Source organism: Heterocephalus glaber, unplaced genomic scaffold (assembly GCF_053883595.1).
Source record: "Heterocephalus glaber isolate CG9 unplaced genomic scaffold, H.glaber_assembly_v1.0 deba00001447, whole genome shotgun sequence".
Taxonomy (NCBI): Eukaryota; Metazoa; Chordata; class Mammalia; order Rodentia; family Bathyergidae; genus Heterocephalus; species Heterocephalus glaber.
This window is the reverse complement of record NW_028258299.1, coordinates 930,665-949,126: the sequence shown is the minus strand read 5'-3', so window position 1 is coordinate 949,126 and position 18,462 is coordinate 930,665. Positions and strand designations below refer to the sequence as shown.

At 63.2% G+C, this 18,462-nt stretch overlaps 1 protein-coding gene across 3 annotated transcripts; it reads left to right on the top strand.

The window, feature by feature from the left end:
- The first annotated feature begins 8,514 nt into the window (after positions 1 to 8,514).
- On the top strand, positions 8,515 to 17,913 carry Faap20 (FA core complex associated protein 20). 3 transcript variants are annotated; one of them, XM_087214572.1, is made up of 4 exons: positions 8,515 to 8,690; positions 16,305 to 16,491; positions 16,573 to 16,847; positions 17,779 to 17,913. In XM_087214572.1, exons 1-4 carry the CDS (start codon positions 8,680 to 8,682, stop codon positions 17,849 to 17,851), a joined length of 546 nt encoding a protein of 181 aa, XP_087070698.1. In that variant the 5' UTR covers positions 8,515 to 8,679; the 3' UTR covers positions 17,852 to 17,913. The 3 variants fall into 3 exon arrangements, with proteins under 3 accessions (XP_087070698.1, XP_087070699.1, XP_004863858.2); XM_087214573.1 differs by lacking the exon at positions 8,515 to 8,690 and adding an exon at positions 12,392 to 13,146; XM_004863801.4 differs by lacking the exon at positions 8,515 to 8,690 and adding an exon at positions 15,900 to 16,017.
- Positions 17,914 to 18,462: the final 549 nt, after the last annotated feature.

Below are 18,462 nucleotides of genomic sequence, written 5' to 3'. Positions count from 1 at the left end.
TGGAAAGCTCCAGGCCAGTTAGGACACTATAGTGAAATCCTGTGTCAAAAAATGAAAAGGGGCGGGGGTGTAGCTCAGTGGTAGAACACCCCTGGGATTGATCCCCGTACAATTTCAAAAGAAAAAGGAAACAGACTTGGAGATGATTTCTGGTTGGTTGGTTGGTTTTTTTCAGACAGCATCTCTCTATAGAGCCCAGGCTGGCCTCGAATTCATGATCTTCTGTGTCAGCTTCCCATATGCTGGGATTACAAGCATACACTAACTGCCACCCCTGGCTTGGAAGATGGTTTTGTTGGCCCACATTTAGATGGCAAAAAAACTTAGTATTACAATGGAGTCTCTTCCTTCCATCCAGATGTGGATTCCTCACAGTTGAGCGCACTGTCATCCCCAGGAAGGTGGCTGGTGAGGCAGAGCACTGCTAGACAAGTCTCCCCTCCATTGGCGAGGAGCTCCTCCAGCCCTGAGCACCCACCTGGATGGGCAGTGCCCACTGAGAAGCTCCACATGCTCTGGGCCTCAGGCTGTGCCAGCCCAGGCCAGGGGCCAGCACTTTGCCCAAGCTGCAAGGCACATGTGGGACATGGTGAGAGGGCCGTGCCTGGGTGAGCATGCAGGAGGGTGAAGGCCCTGGTCACAGGACAGTATCGGGAGGGGGCAGGCAGGGCTGGAGGCCTCGAGATGCAGGGAGGGCCTCCCGTCAGCCTGTGAAGCTGCTTCCATCCTCAGCAGACTCTGAGGGCTCCTCCCCACAGATGCTGGTGTTTCTGGGGCAGCACAGCCCCGTCTGGCCCAGGCAGCCATGACAGGGCCCTGCTTTCCCACCCACAGGCCTTCCTGTCTCCTCCATTACCCTCTTGTGCCATTGTCCAGGCCACCATGCTGGTGGGTGGGGAGGTGCACCCGAGGGCACAGACACATCGGGAGTGGTCAGGGAGCCCAACACACAGGCAGAGGCGGACACCTGCTGTCCCAGGCCCCCCTGGCTCTCCACCGTGCCCTTGCCACACCATGGGCTTGGGCAGCTGCAGCACACACTTGTTAGTGCATCACAGAGGGTATGGGAACGAGACCCACCAGGCTTCCATTCTTTTTGTTTTTCTTTTACCGGTACCTGGGATCAAACTCAGGACCTTGCACCTGCCAGGCAGGCGTGGCGCCACTGAACTGCATTCCCGGCCAGGCTTCCATTCTAGTTCGAGAAACCAACCATCAGGTGACAGACCTGCCTGGACAGGAGCAAGGTCATCCAGGTCCTGAGAGGCTCCAGATGGCTGGGGCACTGGCCTCAGAGTGAAGGGCTGCAGCCTACAGAGTCAGCAAGTGGGGGTTGGGCGAGACGGGGCTGCCAGGGAGAGAACCCCACACTTCAGGGGAGCATAGGCCCCGGCCAGGAAGCGCTCTGTGAGGCTCAGGCTGCCAGGCCAGCAGACACCTTCCCATCATGGACCACCCTGCACCCACTGTACCCCGCACTGGCATGTGGGGGAAGAGCCTGGCACGGGGCAGGCACACACTGCCGTTGTCAGGAAAGACTAAGTCACTGTTTCCGAACGTTAAATACAGCCGGCATGGCCCTACACGCCTCGAGACCCAGCTACACCAGTGGCTGATCCCAAACTCGAAGCTAGCCTGGTCAGTTCAGCAAGACCCTGTCTCAAAAATAACAAAGAGCTGAGGACAAAGCTCAACACAGTCCAGGTTCAATCTCCAATACCACCAAAAAGAAAAAAAATTAAATAGGAAGAAAAAATTACTCAAGTAATACAACCTTGAAAACCATTTGAAAAGATTTTTGTCAGAGAGATTTACATACAAGCATTTATTCCAGAGGCACAGGTCCAGGTCTGAGAAGGGAGGGAGGAAAGGGAGGCCTCACCCCAGGAGCCTCTCAGCACCCTTCAGGGAGCAGCAAGGCTGGAAGCCAGCCCCAGGGGACCAAGAGAACCTCTGGGCTGGAAGGCTGATTCCATGGTGGGGGGCAAATGAGGAAACGTCCGAAGAAGGGTAACCAGGGCAGAGTTCAGTTGCCCAGACAACTGAGCAAGATCCTGTCTCCAAACCAAAAAGGCTGGGGAAGAAGCGCAGCAGCAGTGTACTTCCTGGCACGTGCAATCCCGGAGTGGGAGACAAATGAGCCCAGCAGTACTGGGCTGGCGTCGGTGAGAGCTGTGTGACCTCGGCATGTACAGAGCTGCGGATGTGTCCACATGAACACGTGCGCCACCGTCCCTAGCTCTGCTGCTGGAGGAGGGAAACCCCGCAGCACCAGCGCACACAGGCCCAGGCTTCGGCACTATTCCCCTCTCCTGGAAGGAACCAGAGCCCTGAGGAGCCAGGGCTGACCCTGAGAGGCTGGGAGGTGTGGGATGAGCCAGTGGGAGGGGTGCAGGGGTCTAGGGGCCGGGGAGCACGGCAAGCTGGCTCGGGGGTCCAAGTCGGACACAGAAGGGGGCACACAGAGGGAGGAAAGGGGTGGGCTCCGTCTGTATTTTAATTACTGAGGTGAAAACGTGCGTGACTCGGAAGCGGGCACAGACTAACCAAGGCACGGTGCGACAACAGCCTGACTGCACGAGGGGAAAGAGCGGGCCGGAGTCCGGCGGCCACCACCTCGCCTGAGCACAGGTGGCCCGCGGGCTGGGTGGTGCCAGCGCTGTGCCGCCTGAGGGGTGGCAAGCAGGTCCGGGGCCACTTCTGCGGCTCTCCTGACAAGGCCCAGCCTACCCACCCCAGGCTGTCAGGAGCCTCCCGCGGGGCTGGGCGGTGAGGCCGGGATCGGAGCACGTGCTCCAGCCCAGACGGGCCAGGCCCGGCCCGGCCCGGCCCAGCGCAGCGCAGCGCACACACGGCATGGGCCGGGTGAAACGGCTGCTGCTTAAACCTCCTGCCAAATGCACAGGGAGGAGGCTGGGAAGAAGGGGGCGAGCAGCAGCGGGCGCCAGACGGCCGGCGGGAGTCCCGGCAGCTTCAGGCTCGCCAAGGGCTGCAGGCCGAGGCCGGCCAGGGGCAGAACCAGGTCTCGGCCCTTCCTCACATGGGGACGAGGACTGGGCTTCTGTCATGAACACAGAGAAGAGGCTCACACCCTCACCGAAACTCTCCATAGTTATCGCACCGTAAGTTATCAACTAGAGAAAGAATAAAATCTGGGCTTGGTGACGTGCACCTGTCACTCCAGCTACTCAGGAGGCTGAGGCAGGAGGATTGTAAGTTCTAGGCCAACCTGGGCACCTTAGCGAGACCCTATCCCTTCAAAATATTTTTTTAAACAGCTGGGGTGTAGCTCAGTGTCAGAGTGCACAGCTTTTGCCTTTGTTTCTGATTTTTGCTATGTAGCACAGGCCAGCCCAGCCTCGAACCTGTGGCAGTCCTCTTGCCTCAGCCTCCCTAGTGCTGGGATTACAGGAGGGCGCCACCATCCCCAGCTGAGTACACGGTTTTGCCTAGCATGTGTGAGGCCCTGGGTTTAAAGCCCGGCATTGCAAAAAAAAAAAAAAAAAAAAAAAGGAAGAAATCAAAGTGGAAATCACAAACTGTTTTAAGCTGAATGATAACGAAAACACTGTCAATCACAGTCCCTGGCTGTAGCTGACGTGGTACTTGGAATTTATAGTCTTCAGTTCACATGCAAAAACCAAGAATGTGGTTTTGCCGAGTGCGCGAGTGACAGATATTTTCTCTTCTTTGTGTGAACCTGCATTTGCTTGTCTCCTGAAGAAGCTGCTGCTGTCAGCCTCTCATTGCTCCGTTCTGCCCCTCTGCCCGGGAGGGGCCCACACAGTGCTCCTTGTCCCCCAGCGCCCCAGCATGTGCCTGCCTCCTCCTGGGTGTCCTGGAGCTGGGGCAGCTGGGGTCACCCTGGGATCCAGCACCCCACAGGCAGCCCAGACCCACCTCCAGGGCAGCTGGAGGGATGCAAGGCGGCACTGAGCGGTGACCATCCTCCGGACAGCCATGGACTGTCCTCTCCCCTGCCCCCACAGCCAGTGGGACCAGAGGGTGGCCCGCTGCAGCAGGGCCAGCCCGTGGGCGGCCACCACACCCAGGGCTGTGCCTGGCTCCCATCCACCCCACTTTGGGCAGCACTCGTGGGGTGCCCTCGGGAAGGAGGAAATGTGGGTACCCACATGGCCACCCCAGGGCTGCACAGCCGGCAATCTAGAAGCCTCCTGCCAGGCTGCCTCAGCTACTGGACAGAGCCTGCAGGTGGCAGCCTGAGGGCCGGCACAGGGCAGGCCTGGGGGCCAGACGGGACCCAGGCCACGAGCCAAGCTGGTCCTGAACCCCCCTCCCCTGCAAGGGACCTTGCCAGGCCCTGCTCACTGGGAGAGGGTGCAGCAGCAGCAGAGGCACTGGGATGGAGGGGCTCCTGCATGGAGTCACCCACAGCTGGCTCTGGGGATGCGTCCATGGCCTGCAGCAGCCACAGGACACTCAGCAAGTCCAGCCTGGACGGGCTGCCTGTTGACCCTATGTGCCCACCCACCCTCTGGGCTCTATCTCTGAGGAGTCCTGTGCTGCTCAGAAAGTGCCCGGAGCTGGCCACAACCTGGCTGATCACAGCCGGTGCCCCTGCCCATGGCTGCAGCGCTCGGCCCTGACTGTGCCAACAAAGGTCACCTGCAGGAAGGAGGGGCCAGGTGCAGGGGCCAGATGGGGACTAAGCCAGGCCTCTCAGCACCCACTGCAGAGCCCCACAGGGTGAGTGGTGCAGTGGCACCGTCCTAGCCTCGGGGACACATCGGCCAGGACCTTCGGAAGAGGGCCCGCTGCCTCACCGCAGCATGTCCAGACGCCCCAGGTCAGGACACGGTTGGGAACAGCAGCGGAACCTTGTGTGCCACCCGCTCAGGAGCTCTGGCACCAGGCTTGCTCTCGAGGTGCCCGGGGAGGCAGTGTCCCTGTCTGGTGTCACTCCATCACACGGGAGCGAGCAGGGCTTAGAACAGCCAGGATCTTTGCAGCGTTGCTGCCGAGGGCTAGGTGTCCATGGCAAGTACAGGAGGGCCTGCAGAGGGGGCACAGGGCAGGGTGGCTCCGAGCTCCAGGCCACTGCAGCCAGTGTTCCACTCTGTCCTGAGGGCCACGTGTGGCCAGGCGGTGGGGTCCACCCTCCGGGCCCAGGCCAAGCCCTTCTCTCCTGCTCCTGCTCCCCCAAATGCACAGCAGTGGCAGGACACGGCCCGGCCCCACCCCCAGCCCCCCAGCCCCTCCAGCCCCCTTCACAGGCTCTGTCCCTGGGGCTCCAGCAGGCACAGCCTGGCCCCTGCCACCCCAGGACTCCCTAGGGCTGCTGACCTCCAGCCCTGGCCTGACCCTGGCCCTGGCTGGCCCTCTGCCTTCTAGTCCTCCCTTCCCTGCTGTCACCAGCCGGCCTTCCTGGCAGTGAGCAGCACTGTGACAGGAGCCCGGGAGGCCCGGCGCACTGCCCCAGGTCCTCGCACCTCGGAGAGCTCTCCAGCAGCCACCGCAGCCTCCCTGGAGCCCTACCCGCCCTGGGGTCCCCCGGAAGGAGAGCTGGGGAGCCTAGGCCAGCACACCCTTGGAGTTCAGGCAGCAGCGAGGCTGTGGGGAGCTCAGGGCGGCGCAGGAGAGCGCTGCTGCCAGGTCTGCAGGCAGCCGGGGATCACAGGCCAGAGCGGGGCGTCAGCCTTGGCCCAGGAAGTGTCCTGTCCTCCCCAGCGTGCTGTGAGTGGCTGAGAAGAGACCCTTCCTCTGAAGTCATGGTCCTGCCAGCACGAGGGGTGGGGGCAGCAGGGTGGCTCTGGGCGGGCACCCACGTGGGGAGCAAGCCACAGCACAGCCACGCCTGCGCCCTACACCCCGGGCCCTGAGCCACACCTCTCCAGGAGAGTGCAGGCCCCGGCAACCCCCTCCCCTGCACAGGCCTGGGCCCCTCTCCTCGTAAATCCCAGTCCCACTCAGCCCCAGTGTGCCAGACCCGCCCGCAGCCCTGGTGCCGTCATTTCTGGCAGGCCCCTGAGTGAGCTCACTCATTACATAAGGCATGCGAGCTATTTCTTGGGGAATGAGCCCCCCTTCCTGGGGCTCCATTTCCCCTTGCCCTCTCCAGCTGCCAACCACCAACAGCCAAGGAGCTCTGGTCACGGAGGGAGGAGAGGCCCCGTCGGGAAGAGGGGCCGCCCGGTTCCTGGCCTCAGTCTCTGCCACCCCAAGAACAATGGCGTCTACAAAAGAACAGGGACGGTGACTCCTAGACAAACAGGACTTGGGTTCCTGAGGGCAGAGAGGAAGGAAGGAGGGAAGGAGGGAAGGAGGGAAGGAGGGAAGGAGGGAAGGAGGGAAGGAGGGAAGGAGGGAAGGAGGGAAGGAGGGAAGGAGGGAGGGAAGGAGGGAGGACAGGGTCCCCAGGTCAGAGGGCAGCACGGCTGAAGGGTGCACAGCTGCCCTGCCCAGGCGCCCTCCTCCCTACCTAGCACCCTGCTCCAGTGGCTCCTAGTCCTTCTGAGGGGACCTGGTCCATCCTCAAGCCTGAGCCTGGGTTCTCCACTAGGTCCTACCTTTTGGGGGAGGCAGCCCACAGATGCCACACTGGTCAGGACAGAAGTCCCCCTGCACCCTGGGAGCCACCCCCTGGGGTGGGTGCGGACCAGGGACCAGAACTGTACCCATCCCTGGAAGTCGCCCAGCCCAGAGGTGCATGGGGTCCTTGCAGCCACCTGGGGAGAGGGGCCCAGGACCTGGGGCCTCCGAGGGGACCCACAAGAACACAGCAGGTGCCAGGGGAGCAGGGCAGGGTCCTGAAGGCTGTGTGCCAGGTATTTCTGTGGTGGGGCCCTCTCCAGCCCTGGTCTGGGCGAAAACCCTGGCTCCCGGCAGGAAACCCACCCTGCAGAGGAGGAGCCCCGCCTGCGCATCCACAGTTCCTACCGTGGTGGGCGCAGGACAAGCATGCCCGGGCCCAGGTGCAGGGGGCTGTGTGACCTATGCCCGAGGAGGAGGTCTGGGTGTGTCAGGAGGCTGGGCTGGCACAGGCCGGGTTCCCCTTGGAGGGGAAGACCCCAGGGGTGCAGCCACAGGCTGCGCTGAGCCTCCTGCCGTTGGGCAGAAAGAGGATGTGTTTGCAGGCATCCCCTGCTGGGAGCCTGTCCTGCAGTCCACACCCCAAGTGGGGACAAAGCTCCAGGTGGCCGGCTGCAGGGACACCAGGGACACGGGCACCAAGGCACCCTGGGCCGTGTGGGTGCCAGGGACCCAGAAGGACCCTCAGCCGCCTCCTGCTCCACACGGGCTCGGGCCCCAGGGCCCTTTCCCCAAGAGCAGCAAGAACATGTCTTCCTCTCTTTCCCGAGTCGGTTCTTGGAACTTACACCCTCTTGGGTTTGCTATTTTTACCCACCCTGAGCCTTCCGGTCTCCATGGCGACGCCTCCAAACAGCAGATTCCAGGCGGCCATGACGTCACCTTTCCCTTTCCTGCCGCCCAGGCCTTGGAGGCACTGCTGTGGGGGCCCAGGTCTGCAGGACCTCTCTGGACCCTTCCATGGCCTCCTAGGGCCCCCTAGGCCTCAGCCAGGCCTGATGGTCAGGGCCCTGGGGGCAGTGTCATCCTCCCCCTGCCCCTGAGCAGCTCTGCCAGACCCCTTGGCAGAGGGCACATGCAGGCCCAGGTGCAAGATGGCTGTGTGTCCCCTGCCCAGGAGTCTCCACCCAGCAACGGCTGCCCTGCTGGCTGCCGAAGGCCTGGCAGCTGGGGGAAAGGGCAGCATTGGCCCTGAATCAGAAACTCGTCCCCATGAGGGGCAGCTACCATGGCAAGGGCCAGGAGCCTGCGGATGCAGTCAGAGCCAGGGACAGCCACAGGCTGCTGGCCGGGGGCCTGCCAAGGTGTCGTGGGCATCCAGGGAGGCCATCAGTTGCCCTGGCCACCAGGCCCAGCTGCCACAGCCACTCTGCAGTCCCTTGGGTTCCAGTCAGGCACTGGGGTCCAGGTCACCTCCAGATGCCAGTCTGTGTCTACAGCCATTTACCCAGTGGTCACTAGCGTGCCAGCCTGAAGCAACTCTCAGCCAAACCGAGGAGGAGACACCTGTAACTAGCCAGGTGGGAGGGTGGGATGGGTGCTCCTTGGGGCCCCATGTTTTGGTGAGGACTCAGACACAATGGAGAAGGCTTGGTAGGGTGGACAAGTGTGGCCCGAAGGCTCTGCGTCCGCTGTGGCCAGAAGGAATCCCGCTGAGCCCCGGGCTTCCTGACCTGCCACCTGGCCTCCCCGGTGCTGGCCCTACAGGGCCCACCCAGCTGGCCTCAGCCCCAAAAGAGGGTGCTGGGGTTTAGAGAGGAGGGGCAGGCAGAGCTTCAGGACCCTCTGGGGCTGGAGCCCCTGGTGCGGGGCCACCCTCGTGCTGCGCACACCCAGGTGAGAAGGTCCCTGGTGAGCATGCAGTAGGCTGCTCCCAGAGCAGCACGGAAAGAGGGTGGTTTCTGAGCCGCATTCCTGCTCTCCGCTGGATTTCAGGTACAAAGTCCCAACTCGCCTGTCTGATACTGGCAGGCGCAGCCGCAGGCCTGGGCATGAGGTGGGCGGGTGGGTGGCGGTCTGCAGAACCCTGCACAGACAGGTGCTAACCAGGTATGCACACCCCGCTGGCCATGGGGCCTCTCCAGGCAGCCCCGGCCTTAGGAGCCTGGCCCAAGGACGAGGGACAGAGGGATGGAGGCCTGGTGAGTGTCCAGGGGCCGGGGGTGCTCTCTTGGGGGTACTGGAGGCAGAGGACACAGCTCACCTAGCGGGGACCCTACCCGGACAGCTCCCGGACCACGGCATGGGGGAGAGCACACGCCCAGGCCCAGGCCCAGGGCCGGCCACACCACAGCACACCACCTGCGGCACCTCGGCTTGGTCCTTCACCTCAGGGTTTTGGGCCTGGACGCCACTGCCCTCCTGACTCTGGGTACCCCAAAGCTCTCCCGGGAAGCGCTGGGCCACGGCCTGGTCACTAGTCCTGTCCTGCCAGGCAGAGTGCCAGGTGCACCTGGGGTTGTGGTTCTGACAGGAAGTGGGTGCCTGTGGTGAGACCCCGACCAGGCGAGAACACGGAATTGACCTCTTCACAAAGTCCACAGACAGCCTGTCCCCAGCAAGCCCAGGGCCAGCAGAAAGGCATTCCCATGCTAAAGAGTGAGTTTCACGGGAGACCATGATGTCTGTTTGTTCTATAGATGGGGATCCATGCACTTAGGAGGAGGAGTTGGGTAGGCAGCACCCTGCCAAGATCTGAGGGAAGCTAAGGGTGAGAGGTGAGGCTTCCAGCTGGGGACACACAGGTGCAAAGGCCCTGAGGCAACACTGGGCAGAGAAGTAGGGGGCAGGGTAATAGGAGAGGAAGTGGGGGAGTGGGCAGATGTTAACCTTAGCTGTCCTCCATTGCGGCGAGCATGGCCACTGCCCTGAGCCTGGGAGACCCCCAGAGCCAAGCCCTAGCAGACAGGCTGGCCCCTCAAGTCTCCCTGAACTCTTTTTGTTGTTGTTGTTATCGGGGATCGAACTCGGGACCTCGCGCTTATGAGGCAGGCGCCGGAACGACTGAGCTAAACTCCCGGCCCTCCCTGAACCCTTGAGCCAAGAGCACCCCAGGCCTCCACTTCCCTACTGGACAATTGAACAGGCAAGAGGAATCGGTGTAGAACAGATGAAGCTGTGTTTCTGGACCCTTTGTTCCTAGCCCTGCCCCCGGCCTGGCACAGGCTGGAGAGACCAGTGAGGGGCGGCTCTTGCCGGGCCCAGCCCAGCCCCTCCGGGGCTCTGGCTGCCCCCCTTGCCCCACCCACTCTGTTGGAGCAGGGGGCTAAGGAAGCCGGGGACCTGGGTTTGGGCTCAGGGTGCCAGCTGCCCCCACCCACCAGCTGCTGCAGATGTTGCCAGGAGGATCCTCGGGGTCATGGGCCTGGCATCTGGCCCTGGCACCGTCCAGAGAGCCGTCCACCACCTTCAGGGGCAGTGCTGCCCGCAGGCTCGCATCTCCATGAGTAATATTTAACTTGGACAGGCTCTCGGACAACTGCAGGGGAGACGTTAACAACAAGTTGGGATTGCAAGCCGCTTGCCAGGAGAGGAGGGAAGGGAGGCCGGGAGAGAGAGGGCGAAGTTGAGCGGAAGAAAGGAGGGCAGGAGGCAGTGTCGTCAGGGAGGACGGAGGGCTCCAAGGGGGCTGGCGGGGACCTTGGGGCCTTGGTTTGAGCTGGGGGCCCAGGCCTCCAAGAAGCCTGGGGCTGGAGCCGCACGCCCACGGTGCCCGGGGAACGGGAGCTCTCAGGCCAGCTGGCTGCAGATACCACGAGACATGTGGCTGAGGCCCTCAAGCCTCAGTTTCCTCTGCTGAAACTACCCTGGGTCAAGGAGGAGCCTTGGGATTGAGCTCAGTGCAGAGAGTAACACACACGCGCACGCACGCACACACACACACAGCACATGCTTGCACACACAGAGTCACAGAGTTGTTAGCAAGGCAGCCCCGCCTAGAGCTCTGAGGCCTCAACCCAAGGCTGGAAAAATCCACGAGGCTGGAGCAAGGATAGGTTTCCAGCCCAGCAGGGTGGGAGAGGGCAGGCTTGGAGCGCTGCGACAGGCCTGTCCCCAAACAGAGGTCACTACCACAAAGCCCCTGCCCTGGGCGGGGGCCGGTGTGCACAGCGTTGGCCACCACGGGCCTGGCCAGCGTGCCCTCGGCCACCACAGGGAATGTGGCTACTAGGGTGGTGCCTGCGCAGGCCACGAGCCCCTGCAACACACAGTGCGTGAACTGGAGTCTGGGGGCCAGGGAGCAGAGCAGTGCCACACCGGCCAAGGGGAGGAGAGGGCTGGGCAGGGCTTAGGGGCCTCCCCCGGACTCCCGACGATGGGCTCCCAGCCCTGGGGCCTCTTCCTGCTCAGAGAAGACAGACGAGGCTTCTGCCATCTCCCAGCCTCTCCCCGCCCTGGAAGCCACCACACCATACCCAGGAAGGCGGAGGGGCTCCTGGACCTGGCTGCCCCTGGCCTGGCTCTGTTCTGCCAGGCAAAGAGCTACACCCAGCCCCCACTGAGCGCCTCCACCCGGGATGCCACATGTTTAGCTCTCAAACTCCCCACACTTGTGCTTCCACAGAGCAAATGCGATCTCCCTGCCCGTGCAGCTTTTCCTGGTTTGCCCAGCGCCTGAGCTGGGGCTGAGATGGGAGCCTAGCAGGAACCTGGGCCCAGGAGCCATGGCGTGGGGCAGTGTCTTCAGCCCGGAGCCCCACTCTGCGCCCCTGGAACCTCAGTGTCCCCCCAGTCATGTCCCTTCATGTCTAGGATCTGAACTCCCCGGCTCCTGAGTACCTGGCACTTGCTACTGCTCGCCACGGTTAAACTGCCTCAGTTTCCACTTCCCAGCCAGGACCAGAATCTCTGGGCTCCTGCAGCTTAGCAGGGCCAGGTCAGACGTGGTTCTCCCCGTGCCCATGGGTCCCCGGGTTCCTGCAGGGAAACCACCCTCCCTGTTGCCCACAGAGGGGGCCTGGAAAGCTCCCCAGGGGGCGGCTCTGCCCCTCCCACTGCAGGACTGAGGGCCACCGCCTCCCACCTGCACCCGCCAGCCCGCCGGGGTACCCTCCCCACCCGAGGGCATGGCCACGCTCCAGCCAGGCCGAGAGGAGGGAGCTCCCACTTCCCAGCCCCCTGCCAGGTAAGGCCCAGAAGGCTGGGCCCCCCCCAGAGACCTGGGAGCCGCCCGGGAGAGAGGCCCCGGACAGGGACTTGAAACGGGGTCGGGGGGACAAAGTGAGCTGCCTCTGCTCGGAAATACGCTGGATTCCCGAGACCCAGGCAGAGAATGCGCACGAGCGCGCCCGAGATTCGAGTGTGGGCTGATTCCATGTTGCACCACGTTCCGCAGCACACGGTCATTAACGTTAACTTCACCTACTTGCTTTTAGCCCTCCACAGGCGGCCACTCACATCTGGCCTGACTTAAGTGCGCTTTCCGCTTGTTCCGGGCAGGGGCCCTGAGAAGACCCCGCACGCGGAACGTGCCAGGCTCAGCTCGCAGGACCTGAGGAAATCCGAGCCGCTAGGTTGCGGGGCGCGGGCCCAAGCCAGCCGCTGCGGGAGGGCAGGCGGGACGAGGCCTGCACCCACGAGGATGGAGGGGGAGCCGCGGCGCGGACTGGGGGGCGGGGCGGGGCCTGGTTGCGGGGCGGGGCTTGGGAAGGGGCGTGGCGTGGGCCTCACTGGGGAGGGGAGGGGAGGGGAGGGGAGGGGGCGTGGGAAATGTCCAAGAGGGCTTGGCGTGGGGCAGAGCTGGAAGGGGAGCAGATGGACAAAGGCCGGGAGAGCGACCCGGTCAGGGTGAGGGTGAGTGAGGGCGCCCCTTGGGTCCGCGGCGAGCATAGGTGACCGGCGGGACAGACTGGCCAGGGCTGGGCAGCGCAGAGCCTGTTTCGGCCCGACCATGCTGTGCTGGGTGTCTTTGGCCAGGGTAGCTCAGGTCCACCACCCGCTGGTCCTGGGAAGGCTGGGCAGCGCAGACGAGGCTCCCGGCAGTGCGCGTACCCCTGACTCTGTGGGGCTGGTCGTGAGGCCCAGGCCACCCCGAGGTGTTCACGGAGTGCTGGGAGAAGAGCTCTGTGGGCCATTCAGAAAGTCAAAAAAGCAGACTGGGTGTAGCTCTGCTGTGGGGCAGTCGTGCCTACCATGCACAAGGCCCTGGGTTCCAGCCAAGTACCACAAAAAACCGGTACACAAAGGCAAAATGTAGGGAGGACAGGGCCACAGACTCAGTGCTTGGCCATGCTGCCCGCATGATAAGGGGCACAATGTGACCACATCAGGTGCCATGTGACCTGTCCCCCACCTGGCCAGGGGCCCTGAGGGGCAGGGCAGGCCAATACCCCCTTCCGCCCAGCCAGCAGCAGATTTCCCCTAAGAAGGCACCAGATCAGGGTCCAAGCTGATTCTACTGGAGCCTAGAAACCACGTGTTCTCAGGGACTCCTGAGAGCTCCCCTTCCAGCCACAATGCCCCCACAGCTGGGTTTCTGCTTGACTTGTTTCCCCAAAGGAGGGAGCCCCACGGCTCCTGCTCTTTCTCCTCTCCTACTTGCCCAGGACTGCTTGGTTGTTCCGCCGTGCCAGGCACCCCACAAAACACTAGGACATGGTAAGTGGCATTCACAGTTCCCACTTGTACTTCAGGGAGACCTAGAGGGGAGCAGGTATGCAACTAGGAGGTGTCCTGGAGGGGCTATCGGAGCAGGGTCAAGGGCTTCAGGATCCTGCCCCTGGGTCAGGCCAACAGGGCCAGAGTGAAGCTGCTGAGTCCCCGAGTACTTGAAACACCGCTGTGGACTCAGAGACAGCCGGCCAGGCCAGGGACGCTACTGGGGAGCCTGCCTGGGTAGGTGCTTGGGAATGGGCCAGCCTCTTCCCAAAGCCCTTTGCCTTTCGGGATTTGGGGGCTGTGGCTTGAGCCTGCTGACCTCTGGCCTGCCAATCCTGGCCAAAGCCCACAGCCTAAGGCTTCTTGGCGGTCCCCAGTGCTGGAGGGTGCCATGGTATGCCCTCACCCCCGCACCCAGTGTGTGGGCCTGAACACTGCTCTGCCGCCCGACGGATCCCGAGACGTTTCCCAGGCAACGTCTCGTGCAGCCTGTCTGCCTGGCACTCCCGCACCCTGTAAATACCGCAATGCCTGCTCCATGCAGCCTGGCTTGGCACACACAGCCCACAGGTGTGGCACGGGCTGCCTGCTGCCTAACTGCATCAGAAAGCCACTCTGGCAGAGGTGGCCCAGGTCTCTCGGCCATCCTCAGGCAGCCAGCGGCACTGCCAGGCACCCTGTGTGGACGCCATGTGGTTGTGCCACATGGAGAGGGGTGGAGCAGTCGAGTGCCACATGCATGCACCCAGGCATGCCCACCATCATGGGCTTTCCGGGGCTGGTCTTGACCCCATTTGCAGGGCAGACCAATGGCATCCAACCCCAGGGACTCAAGCAGAGTGTAGGGGTGCCAAGTGCACTCAGGACACCCCAGAGGGCTCTGGGACAGGGGTCCCAGGGGCTGACCAGCTCCTGCCTGGGCAGAGGCCAATCAGGGGCCCCAGCTGGGGCCTGGGGGAATTGGCGCTGGAGAGCGAGTGAGGAGCCCAGCCAGCTGCTGGGGCACCTGTTCCCCGGGAGAGGGTGGGGAGGTGAGACCCCTGACCTGCTGGCTGGCAAACTGTTTCTGGGGCAGCTCCAGGGGCAGCATTCCCCTCCAAACCCAGATCAAGCGGTGGACAAAGCCTGAGATGGGCGGCTTTCCAGCCAGGTCAGGCCTGCTCCACCCAGGTGCCTCCTCTGCAAGGCTGGAGTATCGCTTCATAAGCACAAACTCTGCCTCATAAAAAACCTATTTGCACAGCGCCAGGGTCAGACCCAACCAGAAACGATCTTCCAGTAATGCTGAATTCCCTGTCCCTGTAGAGATGGCTCGGGGGAGGGAGCCTTTCCATCAGGTTCAACACTTGAGTCCTCTCACGCTGATAACTCAGGTTGGCTGGACAAGGTGGGCTCCAGGGAGGTGACCAATGTTCCCCTTCTACCTCCCGAGAGTGGCTTTCGCTATACTCGCTTCAGAGGGACACTGCAGGAGAGATTGTCTTGCCTGGACCCCATCAGGGGTCCCTCCAGCCCCATTCTCTAGGGAAGTGTCCTAGGCTGCAGGTCACAGGGCTCCCCACATGGCCCCCTTGATCCTCAGCAGCAGGGAGACCAAGAGATGCCAGGAAGACCACTGCCCCAGTTACGGTGGCCGTGTGCTCGGGCCCCCAGGCCCCAGACCTGGCTGACAGCTGGTCAGGCCTGAGGCCAAGGGGAAGGAGACCCATTGGTGGCTAATGCCAAAGGTAAGGGACGATCCACCCCCTGTGCCCCAAGGCCGGTCCCTCTCCAGCTGCAGGTACCGGCCGCCAGGTCCACAAGTGTCCCACAGCAGCTGGGTGGGCCTCAGGCCAGTGAGGTTCTGGCCATGTAGCCCCTACCTTGACCTGCTGTGCCCCTTTTGCACCAAGTGGCCAGGTACTGTTGGGGAATGTGGGGCACAGGGTGGGAGGCAGATGTGGAAGACCCCAGGGTGGGAGTTACGAGGCAGCTCCTGCATATGTGGGTACCCTGCACAAGTGGGCGCCCCACTTGTTCCTGCTGGATATGTGTCTCTCCTCCTGCCAGGCCTCCTGGAGGTCCCCAAGGCCCTCTGCAGGAGCACAGTGACACATCCGGGAAAGGCTCCTAAGCTTGGGCCCAGCAACACAGGCTCCTGGGAGCCTCCGTGGGCGGGGACCTGGGAGCCCACACAGGATGTCCTCGCTCGGCCGCTTGATGTTGGTGGTGGCCCAAGCTGCTGGGTGGGCTGCTACCCAGCCCCTGCAGGTCCTGGTTTTGGTGGCTGTCACCCTGGGCGAATCTGACTTGGGGAAGGCAGCAGTCTGGGACCCAGCCCGCAGTGCCAGGGTCCCTGGGCGTCTACCACCACCCAGTGGCGGCCCGCGGGAGTGCTGGGAAGCGGGGTCAGCAGAGCCCTGCCGGCACGGACCTGGCCGGGACCTCGGCCACACACTCCTTCCTTAAAGTGGGAGCCCGAGTTCCTCCGTCATGAAAGAGATGGGAGCGGTGAAGGCGGCCTCGGGATCCGGGCGGCTTTTGTGGATCCACCCGCGAGGGTCTCCAGGACGGGAAACTGAGGCAGGGCCACGTGTCCACTGAGAGGGCGCTCGCGGCAGACCCCTGCCCTCCCGTCCCGGGCGTCCTCGGGGAAAGCAGTCACCAGCGGGGGTGGGGGGAGCTCGCCAGCGCCCCAGGCTAGGGTCAGGGCGCAGCAGCTCGTGGTGGGATGGGGTCGTCCCGGCCCTGGCGCGGGGGCGGGGCCCGGTTCTGGGGTGGGGTCAGGTTTGGGGCCGGGCCTGCGTCGCACTTCCGCCTGCACCGGATGGAGGAGGCGGCTTGGAGGCCGCGCGGGAAGCTGAGCCGCCGGAGGGCGCCCTCCGGGGGCGGGTGAGGGGCGTGGCGCGGGGGGGGGTGCGGAACATTGGGGGCCTGGGAGGGGGCCCCTGGGGAGAGGCGGAGGGCGCGGGTCCCTCTGCGCCCGAGCCTCCACCGTGTCTTTCCCCCTGCTCACCTCCCCCACTGCGGACGCCCACCCCCGGCCTCCCACTGTGCACCCCAACCCCTCTGACGACCCCGTAGACCCCCTAAATCCTTCCCAAGGTTTTCTATGGGCCCCACAGCCCCCTGACTCCCCTTATGGGCCCCCATCCTCTGATCCAACTGTTGGCCCCCAGCCCCAGGCCTCCCGCTGCAGAAGGGCCCAGTGACCCTCTCGTGTCGCCCATGGTCCCCAGCGGCAGCCCCCAGTGTCCCCCCAGCAGTGGCGAGAGCAAGCTGTGGGCTGCACTGCTGCGTGCTGTGCTCTCAGATCCAGTCCTGGACGGCCTGCCGCTGTCCCCGCTGCCCACCTTTCCCAGCCAGGTGTGTCTGCGGGAGGGCAGGGTGGCCAGGGGTGTTCAGGCAGGGCCCCTGGGCCTGGCCTCACGAGCTCCTCTTCTGCAGGAAGCAGGGCCGGAGAACCTCGAATCCCCTGAGGTCTTCACCGTGGGGACCAAGGCCTTTACCTGGACACCTTTTCCGCCAGCCCATGGGGGCCAAGGCCATGCTGAGAGGCCAGTGAGAGGTCCTGCGGGTCCCCTGGGGTCCCCCACCCCATCCCTGGAAGGACAGCATGTACCTGATCCCTGTGGGACCCCCAGGCCCCAGGAGCAGCTGACCAAGGAGGGGGCCTTGGCCCTGCAGAGCTGCCCCATGTGCCAGAAGGAGTTCACGGCTGAGTGAGTGCTCACCCAGCCCCCAGCCCCACGTCTAACGCTCACTGTGCCTGGCTCAGTGCCAGCTTCCTGAGGCCATGCTGCACACACAGAGTGGGCTCGAGCCATTGGCCAGCCTGGTAGTCCTGCTGTCATAGGCTGGCATCCCCAGATCTCCTGCTCTCCACTCTCTGTGGCTGAGCAGGACCCTCCCCCGAGTTCCCCCAACATTCCAGGCAGCTAGGGGTGTGTCACGTCTCCCGCCTGTCCCCAGCCCGTCCTGGCCTCCAGAGCCAAGCCAGGCTGAGGTCTCTGCCACCTCCCACCGAAATGGCCCACGAGACCTCCATTCCTTCCCTGTGGGTTTTGGGATGAAGTCTTTTTTTTTTAGTAAGGAGATATAACCCAGTTTGACTGAGAAATTGAGCCCAGCTGTCCAGTTCGTGGGTCCTGACCCTTGCTCAGTCCATTTGTTGGGGATGGGGTTACTGAGAGTTGACCCCATGCCTTTGTACTGAGCTACATCCATCGCCAGCTCTTTTATTTTGAGATAGTCTCACTAAGTCACTAAGTTGCCCGGGCTGGCTTGAACTTTCCATCCTCCTGCCTCAGCCTCCCTGAGTGCTGGGATCACATAGGTGTGTGTGCATCACTACGCCTGGCTTTGGCCTTCTTGAAGAAGTCAACCAGTCCACGTGGTCACACCGATGGGCCAGTGCCCGCCCCACCGAGCAGGCCTCCATCGCAGCCAGCAGTCTCAGCCTGAAGCCTGGCCTTCTGTATGGCTCCTGACAGTGCCCTGGGCTCTGCATGCAGCTGGGGTGGGGCCTGGTGGACCGAGGCCTCTGGCCTGGTGCATGCTCCCCACAGCAGGGTGACCCCAGTGTGCCATCCCTGGCCACTGTGGAGCGGGTCCCAGGGGGGCAGGAGGCTGAGCGACGCCTCTTCCCTGCAGGCTGACACAGCTGGACGTGGACGGCCACCTTGCACAGTGCCTGGCTGAGAGCACGGAAGATGTGGAGTGGTAGCACGGGGGCCTGGTGTCCCCCCACCCTCAGCCTGCACATTAAAATTGGGTTCTCACCAGTGAGACCAGGACGTCCGTTTTTATTTCCTGACGTAGGTGTGATCACCACGATGAAAACAGGGCCCTCCCCCAGAAGCTGGAGCTCCTTCAGGCAGATCAGGGCCTCACCACCCACGCTGGCCGTTGGCGCACAGGGCTGCCCAGGCGGCCTGATGTGCGGCTCGGGCAGTACTGGGGATGGAACCCAGGGCCGTTGCACTGAACCGTGTCCCATTCCTTTTTAAGGTCTACTTTGAGACAGGGTCTTGATAAGTCACTAAGTTGCCCAGGCTGGACTTGAACTTGGAGCTTTCTGCCTCAGCCTCCCTGAGTGCTGGGCACCACCATGGCCAGCTGTGGCTTCTCCCCAGATGGGGGATCTCAGGGGAGGGACACGGGCTGTACCTTGTCAGCAATCTCTGTTCATGCTGACAGGTGAGTGGAAAATAGAGCGACTTGTGGTCCTTTTCTTCCTGTGGCTCAGCCCCAGCTCTAGCATCGGCGCAGGCCGGCCCAGGAGGGGCCAGCGTGGTGCGGAGGCTCAGGCCGGGAACCGCACTGTCCTTACAGAGA